General features: G+C 40.0%; 1 protein-coding gene across 4 annotated transcripts in view; it reads left to right on the top strand.

Annotated features, from left to right (window-relative positions):
* The window catches only part of cenps (centromere protein S), a 59,911-nt gene that overhangs the window by 16,510 nt on the left and 18,334 nt on the right, over window positions 1–25,067 (top strand). For 3 of the 4 annotated variants that reach the window (XM_073032213.1, XM_073032214.1, XM_073032215.1), the window contains exons 3-5: window positions 15,796–15,829; window positions 18,554–18,620; window positions 22,114–22,299. In XM_073032213.1, the coding sequence (XP_072888314.1) occupies window positions 15,796–15,829; window positions 18,554–18,620; window positions 22,114–22,266 (254 nt within the window). In that variant the 3' untranslated portion in view covers window positions 22,267–22,299. The remainder of the gene's footprint in view (window positions 1–15,795; window positions 15,830–18,553; window positions 18,621–22,113; window positions 22,300–25,067) is intronic. The other variant, XM_073032211.1, reaches the window with a different exon arrangement.

The raw sequence follows: 25,067 nt of genomic DNA, 5'->3' as shown, positions 1-25,067 counted from the left end.
GTGGTTCAAGGTCCTCATTTCTGCCTCTACAGTAGGGCACCAAGTTGTCTTTGGTCTCCTGCGATTCCACTGAATTTCAAGGATCCAGTGAAGTGTTGTCTTGATGATGGAGTTAGCCTCTCTTCTCATCATGTGCCCAATCCACCTCCACTTCCTCCTGATAATTGTGGCCATGTCCTCTTTATAACACTGATGGAGTAGGGCGTGGTTAGAGATCTTTCTTGGTCAGAAGATACGTAGGATCTTCTGAAGGCTTATGGTGTGAAATAATAACAGCTTGGCAAGGTCTCTCTCAGTCATACACTAGCATTATGACCTGTACAAGAGTGTGGACAGAACACAGCTCTAGTACAGTTTCACCTTGGTGTAGACACTGTTCTTGTTTGAATCCCATATGCTGCTTATTATTTTGAAGACATTTCTAGCTTTGCTGAGTCTGCACTGGATGTTGTCCTTGGTCCCACCATCCTGCCGAGTGATGCTGTCCAGGTAGGTGAATGTGCTGGTGCTGGGTAAGTTGATACCGTATGCCCTGTGACAAGAGGAGGAGATTCTACATTGAGGGTCATGGTCTGAGTCTTTCTCTGGCCGTTTCTGAGTCCAACCTGTCCACCAAGGGTACACAGGCGTTGAGTTTTGTCTTGCATGTGTTGGTGTGTGTGTGATGGTAATGTGAGGTAATCCGCAAAGTCAGGGTGTTCCAATGTAGAGAAAAAAGTACACTAAAGCTTCTCTGCTTATCTTTGGTTGTTTGCCTCGTAACCCAGTCAATCACCAGGTTAAACAATATCAACATTGCACAGCCTTCCTTGACTCCAGTCTTGACTTCAAAGCCTAACTGCAGGTGAAGTTAGCATAGAAACACTGGATAAGTCGGACAGTTTTGGAAGGGAGTCAGTATGATCTGAGAATTTGCTGATCTGTAGATGCTATCAAAAGCCTTTACAAAGTCCAGAAGATTTACATATAGTTTGTATTTACTACTCTGCTGTATGATGTTATGCAGTGTGAAGATCTGGTCAACACAACCTCTGTTCTTCCCAAAGCCACCTTCCTTCTTCCTAAAGCACACATGATCAGCTTCTGTAATCTGTTCAACAATGGCTTTGGCAAGAATCTTGCTGGACATGGACAAAAGTATGCTGCCATGCCCATTGGAATCACTTAGCGCTCCTTTCTTGCAGATCCTAACAATGACTCCCTTTGTCCAGTTTTTGGGTACTTGTCCCTGCTCGCAGTTTTTAGTAAACAGTGGTTGCGGGATGGCTGTTGCAACTTCTGGTTCAGCTTTGAAAAGTTTGGTGTTCAAATTGTCATGTTCTGGAGCTTTGTTGTTCTTCAGTCATTTAATCGCAGCAACAGTCTCTTCTTTCTTGGGAGGATCTGTGTTGATGTTGAGGTCTTTTGCTGCCTCTTGTATATCAGGTTCTTCATCTGGTGGTGGTCTACTCAGTAATTCTCTGAAATACTCTGTTGTGTTTCTTGCTCTTTCTCAGTTGTCAAAAGTAGACCATTCTTATCTCTCATAGGACCTCTGTATCGGGCCTGGAACTTGCTGCATACCAATTTTGAAATCTTGGATGTATTTCCTTGGTCACCTCGATTAGCTGATTCTTTGGCCTGTACTGCAAGGTCTTCCATGTAGACTTACTTATCCTTTCTTACAAGTCTTTTCACTTTCATGTTAGTTTCAGTATAGACAAGTTGAAGTCTCACCTTAAGTCGTGTTGACTTTGTATCTAGCACTTTCTTCTTAATTTTTCATCTTTCTTCTAAGGTTGTCTATGTTTCCTGCTGTATTTGTTCTTCTTTTTAGCTCAGTATTTTAGACAAGCCTTGCTAACTCCATGAAGACTGAAGCAACCCGTTTCCATGTTGTGTCAATCTTGTCTACTGACACATCCTTGTCAAGGTCTTGCAAGGCCTGGAATCTGTTCCTAAGCTGAATGCGAAAGCAGATCTCACACTGGTGTCCTTGAGCTTTTCAACATCAAAACAATGTCTTTGTACATGTGTTCTGGTCACAGTGCTTCTCAGATTGAGTTTCACCATTGCTACATCAAGATGGTGATCACTTCCTGTTTCTGCTCCTCTCTTCAGCTATATTTACATCCTGCAAGGATTGTCTCCACGTACCATTGATTATCAAATAGTCAGTCTGCTTCTTGTTGCGTACTTTGGATAAGTACCATTTCAGTTTGTGGATTTCACACTGTGGAAAGAGGGCACCTCCTATAACCAGATTGTTCATGGCACTGAATTCTACCAGTCTTTCACCATTGTTATTCATTGTCCTACCCATGCCTATAACCCTAGTGAAATGTAAGTTGTTATTTACCACTTCGGCATTTAGATCTCCCATGAAGATAATTATTGTCATGGTGAGGTGTTAACTCTACTTCCGCTTGCAGATGTTTGTAGAAGACATTCTTTTCTTTGATGTCACTATTGTTAGTTGGAACATAGCACTGGATCACAGCCATGTTCACTTGCTTCTCTTTAGTCTGACTCTCATCAGCCTACTGTTTTCACTTCAGCAAGCACTTCTCAATGTCTTTCTTCAAAATGACAGCTACACCATCATGATGATGACTATCTTCCCTTCCCGAGTATAAAACTGTTTCATCATTTGCTGCCTGTAGTATGCCAGACCCTGTTCATTTGCTTTCACTGATGTAGGCTGTAACTACACATTTCTGCAATTATTTGTGCCAGCTTGCCAGTGTTGTGCATGATTTGTACATTTCAGAAACTAATCTGGTTTTAGTTTTGGCAGTGTTCAGGGCTTTGGTCATCATGCTGGTAGCCTCTTGTCACTTTTCATTACAGGCAGTCCCCGGGTTACTTACGAGTTCCGTTCCTGAGTCCAACTTTAAGTCAGATTTGTATGTAAGTTCGAACAGGTACATCTGGTATTATTTAGCTTCAGTTAAACGTTTGTCTTAGTATATAGAATGTATTTTACCTTTCTATGCATATAAAACACTTAAGAAACGTGTGAATTCCAATAATTAAACCACTGCATTGCTTAGTAATAGTAATTGTAGCTTTCATCGGGGCAGGACCTTTCACATGCTCCATTATTCTCACTTTATCCATTATCCTTTAAAATTGTTCTGATCGTTGACCGACTGTAGCCTAACGCTTTCCGTCAATGGAACAGAAACACTGCAGGCGGCAGGGCCCAACCTGCACTAGCTTCCAAGGTCTGCTGGGTCCTAAGGACCACCACACTGAATTCCTCGGGTCCTAAACTGCACCACACTGAGACAGGTTAAATTGGACTAGTGGGAGCTGTGCTGGGTTTGGGTATTTGGTCCTCCACAATATTCTGCGTAGGAGTTTAAACTGGAGGTGGCAGTGTTTTATTTTATGAGGTCGAGTTGCGAGCTCGACATCAACCCGGCATGGATGGTACAGGAGTCACTGGATCGATAATCAACTCGGCACGGGAGTGGTCTGTCACTAAATCGAACTCAGGAACCTCCGTTCTCCAGCCCGGTGCTGATCTGACTGTGCCACCAGCTGACCAGAACGGGGGGGGGTGGGTCAGGGTGAATCTTACTAAGAAAATTTTAAGCCAAATACAAACTTAAACATTCAACACAGTGTCAACAGCAACGACTTAAAATGGCGTACTGCGTTCTCCTTCCTTGGTTCGTAAGTACGAGTTGTCCGTAAGTCAGACGTTCGTAACTTGGGAACTACCTGTAGTGTCAGCCATGTAATTCCTGAGTGGAGAATCAGGAGTATTGTCACACACAGATTTAGAAGGATTCCTCATTGCTGTTACTGTGATGGTTTTGTTTGACCAGGGTTGAACCTGGTGGACCATTGGCCCACTCTTAGTCTAGCCTCTACAATTTGACCTGTTTGGCATAGGTGACCCTACCAAGAGCCAAAACATAAGGCCAGCATATCTCTCCAGGTTATTGAGGCACACAAGCCTCCAAACGACAAGGTTGTGGTCCTTTTGGAGGGCTGATACTTGGTCTAAAACAAGTACAGAATATGCTGATCATCTTGTAAAGCTCATCTAAGGAAAAAGAAACAGAGTTAACATTTCAGGCAGAACACTTTTGAACAGAACAAATATCGAGACTCTGATCTGAAATTTTAATTATGTTTAAGGGCAGTTTCTGCCTGATGAAGTGTCACGACCTGAAACGTCAGCTGGTTATTTGCCTCCATAGAAGCTGTCTGACTTGATGACTTCCTCCAGCATTTTGTCTGTGTTGCTTCCAGTTCTTGTTTAGTTCCTCTATTTTTTTTATATATATATATAAACAAAGTTTAATCCTTTCTCCCTTCTATAAACACTTTTTATTTTTTCCATAAAACCTTTTAAACTCTTTTATTTAAGTAATTTCTCCATTTATATTTGGGTTGCTTGATTTTATTTAGATACTTCTGTGAAAAAATTTCTGGATCAGCATTAATCTCATCAGTTTCCTTCTTGGTTATTAATTATTGCTTTATTTCCTGTTAAACAGATCTTAGCGTGTCAATTCATTAGTTAACAGTATGTTTTCTTTATCCTGACGATCTTCATAACTTGTTCCAAGTTTCAGTGCCTCTTTCAAATTCTACATTTTTCTTAGAAAAGGAACAGCAGGTATTTCATTTCTGTAAACTCCTGATTTGTAAGGTTAAATTTACTCATACAAGCTAAACAAAGCTATAATTTCACATTTACATTTTTGTAGTCATTTCGGTTTCAAAGATTAATCACAGCTATAAGAATTTCTACATTGGAAGCTGTTTAATCAATTCAGTAACACCAAAAAAATTAATTTACAGAAAGTGAAGTTTGCAAGTTGACCACTCATAGCATTTCAGGAAGTGATAAAATCTTATATTTCAGTAATGAGATCATATCTTTTTCTTTGTTGGCCTTGGATTTAATTTGATAGAGAAAATAAGTATGAGAGTTTTCAAAATCAGAATTGAAAATTTGTTTTTTGGGTTAACATCCTGATAGTGTCCCTTATATCAGTAAGTTCTACGGTGCTTTTCAAATTCAAGTTCATTATTATTCATTCATACTTGTATACAGCTAAATGAAACAGTGATCCTCTGGGCCCAAGGTACAAATCACAGTGCATATTATACAACATCATAAACAGCATATAAAATAATATTAAGAGATAATATTCTGTAGATGTACAAGTTGACATAAAGTGTGTATATACAGTGTCAGGCAAAAGTTTGGGCACCCCGGTCAAAATTTCTATTACTGTGAATAGCTAAGAGAGTAAAAGATGACCTGATTTCCATAAGGCATAAAGTTAAAGATGACACATTTCTTTAATATTTTAAGCAAGATTACTTTTATATTTCTATCTTTTACAGTTTCAAAATAACAAAAAAGGAAAAGGGCCTGAAGCAAAAGTTTGGGCACCTTTCATGTTCAGTTCTTAGTATCACCCCCTTTAGCAAGTATCACAGTTTGTAAACGCTTTCTGTAGCCAGCTAAGAGTCTTTCAGTTCTTGTTTGGAGGATTTTCGCCCTTCCTTGCAAAAGGCTTCTAGTTCTGTGAGATTCTTGGGCCATCTTGCATGCACTGCTCTTTTGAGGTCTATCCTCAGATTTTTGATGATGTTTAGTTGGGGGGACAGTGAGGGCCATGGCAAAACCTTCAGCTTGTGACTCTTGAGGTAGTCCATTGTGGATTTTGAAGTGTGTTTAGGATCATTATCCTGTTGTGGAAGCCATTTTCTTTTCATCTTCGGCTTTTTTTACAGACCGTGTGACGTTTGCTTCCAGAATTTGCTGGTATTTAATTGAATTCATTCTTCCCTCTACCAGTAAAATGTTCCCTGTGCCACTGGCTACAACACAAGCCCAAAGCATGATCGATTCACCCCCATGCTTAACAGTTGGAGAGGTGTTCTTTTCATGAAATTCTGCACCCTTTTTTCTCCAAACACACCTTTGCTCATTGTGGCCAGAAAGTTCTATTTTAACTTCATCAGTCCACAGGACTTGTTTCCAAAATGCATCAGGCTTGTTTAGATGTTCCTTTGCAAACTTCTGACGCTGAATTTTGTGGTGAGGATGCAGGAAAGGTTTTCTTCTGATGACTCTTCCATGAAGGTTATATGTGTGCAGGTGTCACTGCACAGTAGAACAGTGCACCACCATTCCACAGTCTGCTAAATCTTCCTGAAGGTCTTTTGCAGTCAAACGGGGTTTTGATTTGCCTTTCTAGCAATCCTATGAGCAGTTCTCTGGGAAAGTTTTCTTGGTCTTCCAGACCTCAACTTGACTTCCACTGTTCCTGTCAGCTGCTATTTCTTAATTACATTACGAACTGAGGAAACAGCTATCTTTGCTATCTTATAGCTTTCTCCTGCTTTGTGGGCATCATTTATTTTAATTTTCAGAGTGCTAGGGAGCTGCTTAGAGGAGCCCATGGCTGCTGATTGTTGGGACAAGGTTTGAGGAGTCAGGGTATTTATCAAGCTTTGAAATTTCATCACCTGGTCTTTTCTAACAATGACTGTGAACAAGCCATAGCCCTAAAAGCTAGTTATGGTCTGTGACCTTGGTAAAAGTTAACTGAGAACTCAAATCTCTTGGAGTGCCCAAACTTTTGCATGGCGCTCCTTTCCTTTTTTTCCACTCTAAAATTGTACAAAATGAAAATAATACACTAATCTTGCTTAAAATGTTGAAAAGAATGTTTCATCTTTAAGAAGATGAACTTTTGGAGATCAGTTCATCTTCTACTCACATAACTATTCACAGTAACAGAAATTTTGACCAGGGATGCCCAAACTTTTGCATGACACTGTTTATCGTATAGTTAAATATACAACAGTATAATGCTATTGGTGCTGTTATAAATAAAGTGTACTAGGTGGTAGCAGGGTGTTCAGAAGTCTCACTGCCGGGGGAAGAACCTGTTAACCAACCTAACAGTCCTTGTTCTTATATTGTGGTGCTCTCTGCCTGGTGGTAGGAGGTCAAGGAGATTGTAAATTAAGTTTATTAATAAAACAGTTATGTAGCAATTCTAGAAAAAATGGATGCAGTGGGAGAATGGGATGAGTTGATGGTGTTAGATCACATGAAGGTAGATATGAAATATGGCCTTATTTGAAAGATGTCTCAAATGGGATAGTATGAAAAATAGGATAGTGTCAAGGATATCTGCCAGGTGGAACTGCAGAGGTAATAGTATGGGGACTGTAAGAGGAGAATAAGCTCTTGAATATTCGCCATATTGCAGTTTTCTTCATGACTTGAAGTCTAAATTTTTAGATATTTTTCACTTTTCAAATTGCATCAAGGACGTGTGAGTTTTTTAATGTTTTGGCTTCACACTGATAATCTACTTCTGCCCTCAGCAAGTGAGCCACTTAAGTTTTCTCTCATAAAGTATCGCTTGCTTAAAGGAGGAAAAGCAAATAATGAAAGTTTCAAATTTCAATTGCAGAAAATTATTTCCTTTGCTAAATCAGTTTCTTTCTGTTAACTGAGAATCTTGCAATGATTCATGAACTGTTATTCATTTTGGGGAATTATGAAACAAAACAGTTCAGTGCACTTTCAAAAACCCACCTGGTATTAAACTCAACCCAAGTGAATGTAAGAATCCTATGTGCAAACGAATACCTGACCTGCTGAGTTCATTCACCATCTTGTGTTTGTGTGGCTCTGGATTTCCAGAATCTACAGAATCTCTTGTGCTTACAAACCATTTTCTTGCTTTGCACCTATTACTAAGGTGTTATATTTGAACATACGTGACAATGTGTATTGGGAGAGTGTTTATATCCTATGGATCTTCAAAGACATCATAGTTTCAATATCATAGATAAAAGTAAAACAGAGAATGGGTGATGTGTTTTCTTTAACATTAAGTTTATTGGCATTTCTTTATGGGTACAAACAAATGAACCAGAATCAGGTTTAATATCATTAATATGTTGTGAAATCTGTTGTTTTGTAGCAGAAGTACAATCCAATATATAATAAAAAGAAGTAAATTGCAGGAAAAGTATATATATTAAAATAAATAGGTAGTGCAAAATGAGGGGGAAAGAAAAACAGTGAAGTCATGTATATGGGTTCAATGCCTGTTCAGAAATCTAATGACGGAGGGGAAGAAGCTGTTCCTAAAACGTTGAGTGTGTGTCTTTAGTTTGTCCTGGGTGATGGGAGTCCTTAATGATGGTTGCCACCTTTTTGAAGCATTGCCTTTTGAAGATGTCCTTGATACTGGGGAGGCTAGTGCCCAGGATGGAGCTGACTGAATTTGCAACTTGCTGCTGCTTTTTCCAATCCTATGCAGTGGCCTCTCCATATCAGATGATGATGCAACCATTGAGAATGCTCTGCAGAAAAATGACAGATAAGTTTTTTTTGTATCAGTCTTCACTCTGGATAACACTGTATATATTCCAAAGGCTACAGGTAGGCTAATTTCAAATAACATTGAAGATCTTGTAAAATCCCAATTACAAGGTATAAAGAATTAAAGAAGTTCATGGGTCGAAAGGGGATAAACAGCCAAGACCAAGTGGCCTGCTAGAAGTCTTCTTACTGCAGAGACAAAGGACCCAGCGGTTGTAATTTTTCAAAACTCACTAAATTCTGAGAGGGTACTAGATGACTGGAAAGCAGCCTATGGTGACTCCCATTTTCAGAAAAAGACAAAGGTGGGGACTATTGGTTTAACATCAGTTGTTGACAAGATGCTAGAGTCAATAAGGAAGAACCCGGTTATTTAGGAAAGCTCAGTATAATTAAACCTAGTCAACATGCTGATTTGCTCAAATTTTTTTGAAAACATGACAGGTAGAATTGATGCACAGGATCCAGAGAGATTCACCTGATTAATTCCTGGGGTGAAAGGATTGTCCTAGAAAAAGAGTCAGCTTTGGTCTGTTTTCTTTACAATTTAAAGGAATTTGGCAGGTGGGGAGATCGTGACCTTATTCAAACATATAAGGTCCTAAGGTGATGAAACGTTTTCACTATGAATCTGTGAAATGCTATTCCCAGGTCTGGAGACCAGATCATTAGATCTATTTATGGTGGAAATGGATGAATATTTAACAGGTCAAGGAGTTGGTGGTTATGGGAAACTGGAACAGAAAGGAGTCAAGGCCAGCATCTTGAATGGTGGAGTATATTTGAGTTCAAGTTCAAAATAAAATTTATTATCAAAGTACCATAAGACCATAAACATAACACAAACCATAACAAATAGGAACATAATTAGGCAATTTGGCCCATCGAGTCCACTCTGCCATTCAGTCATGGCATCTTTTTTCTCCTCCTCAGCCCCACTCCTCGACCTTCTCCCTGCAACTTTTGATGCCATGTCCAATCAACCTATCAAGCTCTGCCTTAAATACACCCAACGACCTGGCCTCCAAAGCTACCTGTGGTAATAAATTCCACAAATTCACCACCCTGTGGCTAAAGAAATTTCTCCGCATCTCTGTTTTAGAGGCTGTGTCCTCTTGTCCTGGACTCCCCCACCTCCTCCAGAGTAGATGTGGAAACATCCTTTAAACGTCTACTCCATCTAGGCCTTTCAACATTTGCGAAGTTTCAATGAGATTCCCCCCTCATTCTTCTAAATTCCAGTGAGTACAGACTCAAAGCTATCAAGCGTTCCTTGTATGATAACTCTTTCATATCTGGAATCATCCTTGTGAACCTCCACTGAATCCTTTCTAATGCCAGCACAGCTTTTCTTAGATGAGAAGCCCAAAACTGTTCACAGTACTCAAGGTGAGGCCTCATCAGTATCTTCTAAAGCCCCAGCATCACATTCCTGCTCTTGTGTTCTAGACCTCTTGAAATGAATTGCATTTGTCTTCCTCATTGCTGATTCTACCTGCAAGTTAACATTTAGGGTATTCTGCTTAAGGACTCCCAAGTACCTTTGCATCTCATATTTTTGGATTTTCTCCCCATTTAGAAAATAGTCTGCACATTTATTTCTACTACCAAAGTGCATGACCATACACTTTGCAACAACATATTTCATTTGCCACTTTCTTGCCCATTCTCCAAACTGTCTAAGTCGTCCTCAACACTACCTGCCCCTCCACCAATATTTGTATCATCTGCAAACTTGGGAACAAAGCCATCTATTCCATCATCTAAATCATTGATATACACTATAAAAAGATGTGGTCCCAACACCGATCCCAAAGGAACATCACTAGTCATTGGCAGCCAACCAGAAAAGGATAATCGTATTCCCATTTGCTGTCTTCTACCAATCAGCCAATGCTCTAACCATGTCAGTAACTTTCCTGTAATACCATGGACTCTTAACTTGGTAAGCAGCTTTATGAGTGGCACCTTTTTAAAGGCCTTCTGAAAGTTACTGGCATATCTGCTCTCATGTCACTTTTATTTTTTACATACTTGAAAAAGCTTTTACTATCCATTTTGATATTGTTTGCTAGCTTGCTTTCATATTTAATCTTTTCCCACATAATGATTATTTCAGTTGCTCTCTGTAGGTTTTTAAATGCTTCCCAACCCTCTGTCTTCTGCTAATTTTTGCATTGTTGTAGGCCCTCTCTTTTGCTTTTACATTAGCTTTGACTTCTCTTGTCAGCCACATTTGTAATATTTTGCCATTTGAGTGCTTCCTTTTGGAATACATCTATCCTGCAACTTCCTCATTTTCCCTAGAAACTCTCATCATTTCTGTTCTGCTGTCATCCCTGGCAGTATCTCCTTCCAATTTACTTTAACCAACTCCTCTCTCATACTACTGTAATTTCCTTTACTCCACTGAAATACTGTTACGTCAGACTTCACTTTTTCCTTATCAAATTTCCAGTTGAACTCAATCATATTGTAATCACTAGCTCCTAAGGGTTCTTTTACCTTAAGCCCCCTAATCATCTTGGGTTCATTTCATAACAACCAATCCAGTATAGCTGATCCCCAAGTAGACTCAATGACAGACTGCTTTAAAAAGCCATCTTGTAGGCATTCAACAAACTCATTCTCTTGAGATCCATTACCAACCTGATTTTCCCAATTGACTTGCATGTTGAAATCTTCCATGACTATCATAACATTGCTCTTTTGACACACCTTTTCTATTTCCTGTTGTAAGTTGAGGTCCACATCCCAGCCACTGTTGGGAGGCCTGTATATAACTGTGATCAGGGTCCTTTTACCCTTGCAGTTTCTTAACTCATCCCACAAAGATTCAATATCTTCTGATCCTGTCACATCTTCTTACTGATTAGATACCATTCTTTACCAGCAGAGCCACAGCATCCCTCTGCCTATCTTCCTAACCCTTCAATACAATGTGTAATGTTGGACATTCTGCTCCCAACTAAACCATCTGTAATAGTGCAACAAGGTCATCCATCTTATGTCTTATACTTTGTGCATTGAGATATAACACTTTATTATATTTTCTACCCTTTTTGATTCTGCATTCTTAATGCACTGATACTTACCCTGCTAGCTGCAGTTATGTCCTTTCGTCTGTCTGCCCTTCACGTCAGTCTGACTGCATGTTATCTTTGCTTTTTTACCGTCCACCCTGAGTCCTTTCACTTTGGTTACCACCCCTGCCAAATTAGTTTAAACTCTCCCCAACAGCTCTTCAACAAACCTGCCCACGAGAATATTGGTCCCCCTCAGTTTCTGATGCAACCTATCACTTTTGAACAGGTCCTCCCTCCCAATGATTCAAGAACATGAAGCCCTGCTCCTGCACCATCGTTTCAGTCACACATTAATTTGCCAAATCATCCTGTTTCCCACTAAGAAGCACTAGGCCACTGTCTCCCACACCATCACCAACCTTATCAGCTCTGGGGATTTCCCATCCACTGCCACCAACCTCATAGTTCCCACAACCTGCACTTCCCGTTTCTACGTCCTACCTAAGATCCACAAATGTGCCTGTCCAGGTAGACCCATTGTCTCAGCTTGCTCCTGCCTCACCGAACTCGTTTCTGCATACCTTGACACTGTTTTATACCCCTCTTGTTCAATCCCTTCCCACCTATGTTCGTGACACTTCTCACACTTTGCATTTTTTCAGTGATTTTAAGTTCCCTGGCCCACACCGCCTTATTTTCACCATGGACGTCCAGTCCCTATATACCTCCATCCTCCACCAGGAAGGTCTCAAAGCTCTCCGCTTATTTTTGGATTCCAGACCTAACCAGTTCCCCTCTACCACCACTCTCTAGTGGAATTAGTCCTCACTCTCAATAATTTCTTCTTTGGCTCCTCCCATTTCCAGCCAAACCAAAGGTGTAGCAGTGGGCACCTGTATGGGTCCCAGCTATGCCTGCTTTTTTGTTGGCTTTGTGGAACAGTCTATTCCTCTGTGGAAAAGCCTATTTGGGTATCCCCCACTTTTCCTTCGCTACATCGACGACTGCATTGTTGCTGCCTCCTGCACGCATGCTGAGCTTGTTGACTTCATTAACTTTGCCTCCAACTTTCACCCTGCCCTCAAATTTACCTGATCCATTTCCGACACCTCCCTCCCCTTTCTTGATTTTTCTGTCTCCATCTGTGGAGATGGCTTATCTACTGATATCTATTATAAGCCTATGGACTCTCACAGCTACCTGGACTATTCCTCTTCCCACCCTGTCTCTTACAAAAATGCCATCCCCTTCTCGCAATTCCTCCATCTCCGCCGCATCTGCTCTCAGGATGTGGCTTTTCATTCCAGGACGAAGGAGGTGTCTTCCTTTTTTAAAGAAAGGGGCTTCCCTTCCTCCACCATCAACTCTGCTCTCAAACCATCTCTCCCATTTCACACACATCTGTTCTCACCCCATCCTCCCACCACCCCACTCAGGATAGGGTTTCCCATGTCCTCACCTACCACCCCACCAGCCTCCGGGTCCAACATATAATTTCTCTGTAACTTCCGCCACCTCTAACGGGATCTCACTACCAAGCACACTTTCCAACCCCCCCCCTTTCTGCTTTCTCCCTACGCGACCCCTTGTCCATTCGCCCCCCCCCCCCCCCCCACCGCATCCCTCCCCACCGATCTCCCACTTGGCACTTATCCTTGTAAGTAGAACAAGTGCTACACCTGCCCTTACACTTCCTCCCTCACCACAATTCAGGGCCCTAGACAGTCTTTCCAGGTGAGGTGACACTTCACCTGTGAGTTGGCTGGTGTGATATACTGCATCTGGTGCTCCCGCGCATATATTGGTGAGACCTGACGCAGAGTGGGAGACCGTTTCACTGAACACCTACGCTCTGTCCGCCAGAGAAAGCAGGATCTCCTAGTGGCCACACTCTTTAATTCCACGTCCCATTCCCATTCTGATATGTCTATCCATGGCCTCCTCTACTGTCAAGATGAAGCCACACTCTGGTTGGAGGAACAACACCTGATATTCTGTCTGAGTAGCCTCCAACCTGATGGCATGAACATTGATTTCTCTAACTTCCGTTAATGCCCCTCCTCTCCTTACCCCATCCCCATTTATTTATTTATTATTCTCCCCCCCTTTTTTTTCTCACTCTGCCCCTTTCACAATCACTCCTTGCCTGTTCTCCATCTCCCTCTGGTGCTCCCCTCCCCCTTTCTCCCTAGCCTCCTGTCCCATGATCCTTTCCCTTCTCCAGCTGTGTATCCCTTTTGCCAATCAACTTTCCAGCTCTTGGCTTTATCCCTCCCCCTCCTATCTTCTCCTATCATTTCGGATTCCCCCCCCCCCTCCCACTTTCAAATCTCTTACTATCTTTTCTTTCAGTTAGCCTTGACAAAGGGTCTCGACCCAAAACGTCGAGTGTACTTCTTCCTGTAGATGCTGCCTGGCCTGCTGCGTTCCACCAGCATTTTGTGTGTGTTCCCTGTTTCTACCCTCACTGGTGCGTGACACAGGCAGCAATCCAGGCAGCTCTCTAAATTTTCCTTTCAGGACCTCTGGTTTTTCTTCCTATGTCATTGGTACCAATATGTATCAAGACATCTGGCTGCTCTCCCTCCCTCTCCAAAATGTTGTGGATGTGATCCAAGACATCCCTGACCCTGGTCCAAGCACTTTGAATGCTGTAGTAGATTTGAGTTCAAGTTCAAAATAAAATTTATAATCAAAGTACATACTGTATATCACAAACAAGGGAAAATCTGCAGATGCTGGAAATCAAAGCTATACACACAAAGTGCTAGAGGAACTCAGCAAGCCTGATGAAGAGTCTCTGCCTGAAATGTTGATTGTTTTCTCTTTTCCATAGATGCTGTCTGACCTGCTACATACTGTATATGTCTGATATACAGTATGCACCTTGAGATTCATTTTCTTGCAGGCACTCACAGTAGAACAGAGAAATACACACAAAGACTAACAACCAATGTGCAAAAGAAGACAGATTCTGCAAGTAATAAATAAATTTGGGAGAGGATTGATGGTCCTACACCTGCTATTTTCCTGTGTACATTGCCTTGAATAGTCTGACGCTGTTTTCTGTTACTGATCACTGAAGAAGTTACCGGATATTACCATTCAATGCATCCTGCTTGTGGTTTACTGTGTCCCAGCTCTTTGGCCTTGGTACACTGTTTTCCTATGATTTCATTAAAAAATAGATTATAATCATGAATCAGTTTCATGAACTCTTCAATTGGTGCAAATTGTACTATTCTTTATCATAGAGTCATGGAAAAATAGAGCACAAAACAGACACTTCGGCCCATCTATCCACGCTGAACCATTTAAACCATCTACTCCCATTGATCTGCACCCAGACCATAGCCCTCCATACTCCCATCATCCATGTACCAATCAAAGCTTATCTTAACCGTTGAAATTGAGCTTGCGTGCACCATTTCTGCTGGCAGCTCATTCCACACTTTCACAACCCTCCCTGAGTGAAGAAGTTTCCTCTCATGTATGGTAGATAATCTGTGAAAAATATTAAGCTCTAAGAAGCATATTGCATTCAATTGGCATAAAGGAGATATTTAAAATATTGGTAATTTGAAAAAGAAAAGGAAATGGTCTAGCATTGGTAAATTGGGCAGGAAGAGAACTTGCAAGAAATTACAAATAAACTTTTCTCAGGCTTCCAGCCGAGTACAAGTGTTGGTTATAACCAATTATAATCTTCAGGGATTAAGCAGATGACAGAGTTTGTCATTGAAATGGTTATAATCAACACCCGTACCTGGCTGGAAGCTTGAGAAGAGTTTATTCATCATATACGTCAGGAAAGCACTAGATCCTTTTTGTAAGAAATTAGTTTTTCAGATACACACAATAACTTATTATAATGGCAGCCTGATAATTTAGTGCACGTGTCGACTTGTGTCAAACAACGCCACAGATGACAGGAGAGACCGGCCAGTTCCGATTAAAATTGATAGTTCAGCATTTGCTTTTGTCAGTCAGAGAGTGATTGGGGACTTCCTCCGGACATTATTTTAAAGACTGGGGGATAAAGAATAATTAATACTAAGACCAGAGGACTATAAGACATAGTAGAATTTGGCTATTCAGCCCATTGAGTGCTCTGTCATTTGATCATGGCTGATTCTTTTCTCTCTCAAGCCCATTCTCCTGCCTTCTCCCCATAACCTTTCAAAACTTAACTAATCAAGAACCTATCAATCGCCGCCATAAATACATCCGATGACCTGATCTTCACAGCTGACAGTGGCAATGAATTCTATAGATTCACCACCCACTGGCTAAAGAAATTCCTCCTCATCTCTGTGTTATATATTGTGTGGCATACACAGCACAGAAACATTTAAGTTTGTACTACAAGATCTAATGTTGCTTGTTTTCACTTTTACTGTTTTTCAGAGAATTTTGCCAAAGACCTTGAACGATTTGCAAAGTAAGTAATGCTGGTTTAATGAAATATGGTTTATAGCATTCTGTATTAATTTGTATTTAACCAAGATGCACACGATATTGGTGAACAGTAGAGTTAAGCAAAATAAACAAGAGGTATTCTCTACAATTAGCACCGTGACCTTGTTATTATTCTTTTCTAACCTTGGTTTGCTGTTATAGTGTGTTAAATGTCACAGAAAGCAGCCATTCACCCATTTAGCTGAAACCTTCTCTGAGGGAGCATTACTCCCACTCCCCCTCTCCTATTTCCCTGTACCCCTGCAATTTATTCTCACGTGCCCAACAGCTCCCCATTTTTTTTTGCTGTTACTTTACAGTGAGGGGTAATTTACAATAGCTGGTTCACCTACCAGCATGTCTTTGCAATAGGAGAGGAAATGGGAGTGCTTGGAGGAAACCCACAAAGAATGTGCTGACTTCAGGCAGATAGCACCTGACGTCAGGGTTCAACCTAAATTCCTGGAGCTCTGAGATGCAAAGTTATCAATGATAATTAGTTTCAGCTGAACTCCCAGAAAGGTGTCATTCTTTTATCAGATGGCAATTATTTTTCATTTTCTCTTCCCTCAAAATTTCCAGTGTTGCAATGGTAACTGGTCGGGCTAGTCAACCACTGAACTAGTGTCAGCCATATTATACTGTATATTCTATCAAATTCACTGGTAGAATAAATAAGCCAACATTTATTGCTAGATCAATATTCAGAGTATTCAACTCAGTTGACTCCCATTGTGCAAGCCATGTTCACATGCCGAATACCGTGTTTCAGAATCATAGCACTGTCTCAAGTCCAAAGATGTCCTTGAAGTCTCCTTGAAACAAAAAGGTAGCATCTCTTAGACGGCTGGAAAAACCCAACCTATGATTGCCCAAACTGGAAAAGAATAATTTGGGCGTAACAGAAGGAGGAACATGTTACCTAAAGTACTTACCACTCACCCTGTCTGACATCTGTTGCACCATAGAACACAGGAACAGGCCCTTCAGCTCATTATGTCTGTGCTGACATGATGCCAACTTAAACAAATTCCTTCTGCCTAAACATGATCAATATCCTTCCATTCCTTGCATATTCATGTGCCTATCTCAAAGCCTCTTAATTGCCACTATCATATCTGCTTCCACCACCGGCCCTGGCACTGTGTACCTGGGCTTATCACTCTCTGTAAAAAAAAAATGCCATGCATTTGTCTTTTAAACATTCTCCCTCTCACCTTAAACATCTGTAGAAACCTCAGCAACAAGAAAATTAGAACAGAAGTATTTCACTCTCAATCTAGACTTAGGGTCTGCCTGAGAAGAGTAAATCAGATCAGAAGAAAATCTTGCAGTCTCCTGGGAATGAACAAGCTTTTCATTAAGTAAAGGGCTTTAATCATAGGATTAAAATTTAATTTAACATTGTATATTTAAATGTAAATCCCAACATAGTAATCTTCTACTAGTAGGAAGGGGAGAGTAAGATAATTTCTATCAGTGATTCACAGTTAAGGACTGTTTCTAATTATTATCATGTGTAAAAAAAAATTGCAAGAAGAATTAAAGCAACTATTCTTCCTTTTTCTTTGTTTAGTCAAGCCAGCTTAAGACTTGTTGCAAAGTATCAAAATACATTAATCATTGAAAAAACCATTTAATTTTATTTTAAAAGCAACACATTGGTTGCTTGTCAACTTCTAATTTTAATGCATCATGGGACTTCATCAGTACCTCTGCTACCAATAGTATTTTTATTGCTGCTACCACGGCAGGTGTAGATTATTACTATCCTGTTATAAAATTAATTTATATACGTTTAACATCTGAATTGCTATTATATATGTAGGCTAAGACAGTAACTATTTTTCATAAGAAGAAACAAAAATAAATTTACTTTTGAATTTTATTGATTAATTGAAAAATATTGCTTGGAACAGCATGAGTGCTTCTTGTATCTTGTATTGGATGTGGCACGGTTAGCATAATGCTGTTACAGCACCAGCAATCTGGATTCAGTTTCCATCACTGTCTGTAAGGAGTATGTGGTTTCTCTTCATGTCTGTGTGGGTTTCGTCTGATTGCTCCGGTTTCCTCTCACATTCTAAAGAGAGAAACGTAGAAAACATACAGCACAATACAGGCCCTTTGGCCCACAAAGCTGTGCCGAACATGTCCCTACCTTAGAACTACCTAGGCTTTACCCATAGCCCTCTATTTTGATAAGCTCCATGTAGCCATCCAGGAGTCTCTTAAAAGACCCTATTGTATCCGCCTCCACTGCTACCCCTGGCAGCCCATTACACGCACTCACCACGTTCTGCTTTTTTAAAAAAAAACTTAGCCCTGACATCTCCTCTGTACCTACTTCCAAGCATGCCCTCTCATGCTGGCCATTTCAGCCCTGGGGTGAAGCCTCTGACTATCCACACGATGTACGGTTTAGTTGGTAATAGGTCACATGGGCGAAATTGAGCTCTTTGTGTGATTCTATAACAATTAGAACCATTGGAACACACAGCACCTTGTAGCATTTCTTCTGAAAAACAGCTGTGAGCACTTAGTACTGTACTTAAACCTGGATAATGTATTTGCAACAAAATGTGAGACATATCGTAAATTTGGTCATGCAGATTCCAAATGTTTTCTCCCTGAAAGATGCACACTCATTTTAATTTCAAGATTTAATGTAGAATTGATGGAAGTTAACTTTGATATCTTCCTACAGGCATGGCAAGAGGACCACCATTAATACTGATGATGTGAAACTGCTAGCACGAAGAAGCAAAGCACTGGTGAAGATTCACTTTTCTTTGTATTTACAATGACTATTGTAATTGTGTTAAAACTTTATCTTCACCATTAAAAAGTGTTGTAAATGGGATGCCCTTTAAATGACAGAATATCAGAACATCTTAAGATCACAAACAGGTCTTGCTCTGAATTTATTTAATATCTTGAGATAAAAATTCTGAGGTAAAATGGAATGGACATAAGTATGGTTAGGTTAGGTTAAGTTCCTGGTATTCCGTTAATGTTTGACTTATTAAATTTCACTGGAGCTCTTTCTGAAGCTCTCAGCAGGACAAAAGCACCAATGAAGAACAATTAATCATCTGTGCAAGGTATACTTAAAATCATAACTTCTCTTTCTTCCTGCTCATTCAGAGGCCTTGATTCTTGCTGGCATCTATTGCTGATGTTGTCTATCCAACTATTCTAAAGAAGGTCTACTGTATGGCTTTATATTATCCTGGCCGAACATCTGTATATAACAAACTGGACTTCCAACCATGTATTTCCAACTGGAATAGGCAACAGGAAATTTGAGGCTTCTTTTAGACCATAGAATAGTACACAGTACAGGAACAGCCCCTTCAGCCCACAACATTGGGTTGAACCGACTAGTAACCAAGTGACCACTAATCCCTTATGCCTACGCAATGTCCACATTCCTCCATTTCCCTCACAGTCATGTGACTACCCTTTCTTTCTCGTGTGGTCTCAAACCATTTCATGCACCCATCTACAGCTGCAAGAAAAAGTTTGTGAACCCTTTGCAATTACCTGGTTTTCTGCATTAATTACTCATAAAATGTGGTCTGATCTTCATCTAAGTTACAATAATAGACAAGCACAATCTGGCTAAGCTAATAACACACAAACAATTGTACTTCTCATCAATACTGAGTACACAATTTAAACAATCACAGTCTAGGTTCATAAAATTATGCCTTCTACAAAAGCTATTTGGATTCAGGTGTTTCAGTCAATGAGATGAGGTTGGAGGTGTGGGTTGTAGAGGAGCCCTGCCCTATAAAAAGGACACACAAAGTCAGGTTACTGACAGAGCCTGCTCTTCTCAAGAAGGATCAGTGTATGTGCACCATGCCTTGATCAAAATAACTTTCAAAGGACCTTAGAAGAATTGTAGAGATGCATGAAGCTGGAAAAGGCTAGAAAAACATTTCAAAAGACCTGAGTGTTACAGTAAGAGAAATTGTCTACAAATGGAGGAAATTCAGTGCTGTTGCTACTCTTCCTAGGAGTGGGTGTCCTGCAAAGATCACACCAAGAGCACAATGTACAATGCTGAAGGAGGTTAAAAAGAACCCAAGGGCAACAGTAAAAGACCTACAGAAATTTCTAGAACTTGCTCAAGTTTCTGTTGATGTGCCCACCATAAGAAAAATACTGATCGAGAATGGTGTTCGTGGAAGACACCACAGAGGAAGCCACTGCTGTTCATGTCTCAGATTTGAAAAAGACCACCTGAATGTTCCACAACGTTCTAGGACAATGTTCTGTGGACAGATGAGACAAGAGTTGAAGTTTTTGGCAAAAATGCACACCACTGTGTTTGGAGGAAAAGGGCACTGCTCTCTAATACCAAAACTTCATTCCAACTATGACACATGGTGGAAGGAATGTCATGGTTTGGGCTGCTTTGCTGCCTCTGGCCTGGATAGATTGCAATAGTTACAGGAACGATGAATTCAAAATTGTATCAGGACATTTTACAGGCGAATGTCAGGGTAACAGCCCGTCACCTGAAGCTAAGTAGAAGTTGGAAGATGCAGCAAGACAATGATCTGAAACACAAGAGTAAATCAACAATCGAATGGCATAAAAAGAAGAAAATTTGTGTTTTGATCAGAGTCCAGACCTTCAACCAATGAGATGCTGTGGCATGACCTGGAGAGGACTGTTCATGCAAGGTATCATATAAATATTGATGAACTGAAGCAGTTTTGTAAGGAGGAATAGTCTAAAATTCCTCCTCACCATTGTGCAAGTCTGATCAGCAGCTACAGGAAACATTTGGTGGAGATTATTGCTGTAAAGGAAGTTCTACCAATTATTAAGTACAAGGGTTCACATACTTTTCCAGCCTGGATTGTGAATGATAAAACTGTTTTCACTAAAGATCATGAAAAGTACAATTGTTTGTTATTAGTTTAGGCAGATTGTGTTTGTCTATTGTGACTTAGATGAAGATCAGACCACACTTTATGAGTAATGCAGAAAACCAGGTGATTGCAAAGGACTTTCAAACATATTTTTGCAACTGTACACAATTACTGAAATTGATTGAATTCACCACAAAACAAAGGATCTTCTGTTGTGAATAATTTAGTAAAATACTACACAGTGCTTCTATTTTATTGGTAGTAGAGGGTGATAAGTTCTTAATTAGTAAGGGCATCAAAAGTTATGGGAAGAGGGCAGAAGAAAGGAGTTGAGAGGGATAATAAATTAGCCGTGATAGATTGGCAGAACAGACTTGATGGGCTGATTTGCCCAATTCTGCTCCTTTGTCTTAGGGTAGGGATGTCTAACAATTTTATGTCATGGACCAATACCATTAAGCAAGGGGTTTGTGGATCCCAGGTTGTGAACCCCTGTTTTATTTTCATCATTAACAGTTTGTCTATTCCTAATCAGACACACCTGTAGTTCTTCAGTCAACTTTAAGTTATACAAGTTGGAATCTCTTTTGTGATTATTTTTGTGGTCTCTTGTGCAATTTTTGTTTTAGTGTCAGCTGAGGAGTTCAAATGTTATAATTTGGTTTCCAATTAAAGTTTTAAATCTTAATCTAAGTGATAAAGACCTTTAATGCACTATTAAGCTTCTTTTTCACTTTTCTTCTTTTGATGCCTGGTGTCTTTCCATCTCGCTTACATTTACCTCTGTATCGGATCTATTAGATCATGACCTAGCTCAGCGTGGAGTGTTTTTGAGAATACAACAATCTTCCAAGGTCCACCACTAAAAACAGTAATGAATTCATGATGGCAGACTTAACACACTTCACATCCTCCACGATAGTGTTACCAAAACAGTAATTTACAATGCACTCCTGCTCGTGTTAAGATGCTTTAAGTGATATTCATATGTCACTTTTGCATAATGCTTTTATTGGGTATTTTAAAAGTATACTGTACTGGCAGAATGAACTTTACTGTTCTGTCTACCAAATTTATCTCACTTCATTCCTTTTTACAAGTCAAAGTACAGATCCTTGAGGAACACCATTTGCCACATCCCATCGATTACCCAGTGTACTAACAAAATGATGGCTTTCATCCCTTGAAGGTCCTTGGATACAATGAACCCTTTAAATAGGGTAACTGGACCAAGAAGAAACTGACTTGAAACATTAACTTTGTGAAAATCTATAAAAGTGACATCTGAGCTGTGAGAGAGAGACCACTCAGCAAACTGCAGCATGTGTTTTAATGAACCTGAAGCTCATTAATTGAAGTACAAGGTCTTTTTCCCCAGGAAAACTTCATTACAGAGAAATGTAATGAACTTGCTGCTAGTAATGCTGAGCAGAAGGAAAAGAAACTCATCACTGCCGGAAAAGGAAAGAAGAAATCTGATAACCAGGGAGGATCCAGAATACCAGAAAACGAAGACACCACCAGTAACTAACCTGCAATTTGAAAACTTGGAATAGGACTGACTGTAAGATCACTTAGCTTCACATACTTTTACCATGAGAAATGTTCTTACCTTTCTTTTTGAGGGATATGGCAGAGGGATGTTTGAAACTTAAATGACTACCTGAATTAATAAAAAAAAAAACTTGATGTTATGGAAAATAACAACATTCACCAGGTATATGTGAAAAAGAGATGTTAGTGTTCACATGGCTACTAATTTTGAAAACTGTAGCCAATTCCTGTTGAGAATAATGTATGGTTGCATCATGCATCATAAATTAGACGACTAATTTTAAGGTACCTTTCCCCCCAATTTTGGACAAATTAAAATTCATATTAAAAAGTGCTTATTATTTTCTGGTTGTGGTACCAACTTGTGTATAGGTTATGCAGCAAAACTACCATGCATATTAAATTAAAAAATATTAAAGCATTGTAAAACTAAAATATTAATGCATTGTATAGCTGTATAGGGTGGCACAGCAGTGTGGTGGTTAGCACAATGTGTTACAGTACAGGCGACCTAGGTTCAATGCCCGGCGCTGCCTGTAAGGAGTTTGTACATTCTTCTTGTAACTGTAAGGGTTTCATCCAGGTGTTCCATCTTCCTCCCATAGTCCAAAGATACACCATTAGATAGATTAATTGGTCATTGTAAATTGTCCCATGATTGGGCTAGGATTAAATCGGGATTACTGGATGGCGCAACTCAAAAGGGCCGGAAGAATCTATTCCGTGCTGTATCTCAGTAAGTAAGTAAACAAATAAATACAATTTTTAAAATATTTCTTGCAAGGAAGATGCATTAGTCATTCTTGCTTATAACCCTGCTGTAGAATACTGCTAAATCATTATGAAAGCAGGGAGTGCACAGGAAAAGTCAGCAGCCACTGTTACTGAGATATTGGGAATTTATTCTATTTGCATTCTAATTTCTTCTATCAAATACAGTACTTACAATACTTAAACTCATAGTCCTTACAGTCCTCTATCCAGGGCTAGTCTTTCAAGATATCCCCAGGTGTAGCCCATCGTCAGAGATCTTTCCTCTCCTAGAGACGAGGTCTTTGGAGCTTCTGTTGGCGTTTCTGTAGCTTTAGGTTTTTATTGGATGGGATGCCAGCTCCATGCCCAAACCTCCTCCTTTCACAGCCAGGCATGGCACTGTCCATGGAGGAGTTGACTTGTACATACTTTTATAATTGCTTTGAACTTTGAAGCAATTATAAAGTTGCTTTGTAATTTTATAAGTAGAGGTATATACTCTAGAAGTAGAGGTTCTTGTACTATTTTCAAACTTTTCTTTTCTAAATGTGGGGGCTTTGGGGTAGAGTGAAAACTGCCAAAAGACATGGCAAAGACATCTGAATAGACAATAGTGTAAAAATAAAATGGTCTCCCCTTCCCTCCAACTCCCACCTTTGACAAACAGGTAACAAATGTATTATCAAAGTACATATATGTTACCATATACTACCCTGAGATTCATTTTTATGCTGATATTCACAGTAGAACAAAAATATACTATAGAATCAGTGAAAAACTACACACAGAGACTGACAAACCAATGTGCAAAAGAAGACAAATTGTGCAAATACAAAAATCCCCGATAATCGAAATCAACCAACCAATAAATAAATAATGTTGAGAACATGGGTTGCAGAGTCCTTGAAAGTGAGTCCATAGGTTGTAGAATCAGTTTAATGTTAGGGTGAATGAAGTTAATCATGCTGGTTCAGGACCCTGACAGTTGAAGGGTAAATTGTTCCTAAGCTTCCTAAACACGTAAGAGGCCTTACCTCCTTCCTGATGGCAGTATTACAAAGTAAGCAAAGTTGTAAATAAATGAACAATCATAGTTCGGAGCACTCAAGGTTGTTTAAGTAGATTATTTTCCATATATAGAGCTAATGTTTTATTGAAGTTGCCCTCTGAACAATTCTGTACTTGTGTTTGGGAGAGCAAGGCCTTCTGTTGCTTGATTTAAAACATTACAGTTGGCTGTACTTGGTCTATTATGATTTTGTCTATAGTTGCATATTTTGAAATTTGTTTGATCAGTTCTATAAACTTTTAATTTTATTGTGCCCTTGGGTTACCATGAGTGATTTTAAATGGGTAAAATTTATTAGGAAGTGTTACGCCTGTGCTCCCCCCCCCCCTTTCGAGAATCGCAAGATCGCTATTAAGTCAGGTCAGGAGACCCAGGAAATGAGAGAAAGACATGCAGAATCCACAAAGAGGTTGGAATGTCCTAGCCCCTCGGCGATACAAAGCCACGGAACAGGTCATTGTCTTTTGGAGACGGAATTGTGTATTGAGTACTGTACTTCATGGAAAGCCCTCAGGCAACGTGGGCTGGTTAGGGGGATGGCATCATTCCACCCTGATTGACATCTGAGACCCTGTGAGTCAGGATAAAAGAGGGTCTGTGGGAACAGCCCCTCAGATGCACCAGAAGAAATGCTCGAAATCCTGTAACAGCGTAATAGCGAAAGCCAGTGGAAAGCCACGTGCGTCCTTTTCCATTTGCCTCGGAATTGGTGGGCCTTGCCACAGGAGAACGGCTTTAGCTAACAACAAAGGGGAAATCAGCCCCCAACGACTCTCGAAGGATTGACATCATAAAAGGAATGGGCAAGTTAAACATCCGTCTTTCTCTCCAACCAAAAGCTGCAGCTTGAATGAACTTGAGTGTCTTATATTTCCATCGGACAATACATTATCCCCTAGACAACGATAGAGCTATTTCTTATTGATTATTATTATACCTGCGCTTTTAGATTTAGT

This window comes from Hemitrygon akajei, chromosome 29 (assembly GCF_048418815.1).
Source record: "Hemitrygon akajei chromosome 29, sHemAka1.3, whole genome shotgun sequence".
Taxonomy (NCBI): Eukaryota; Metazoa; Chordata; class Chondrichthyes; order Myliobatiformes; family Dasyatidae; genus Hemitrygon; species Hemitrygon akajei.
This window is presented reverse-complemented; position numbering and strand designations above follow the sequence as displayed.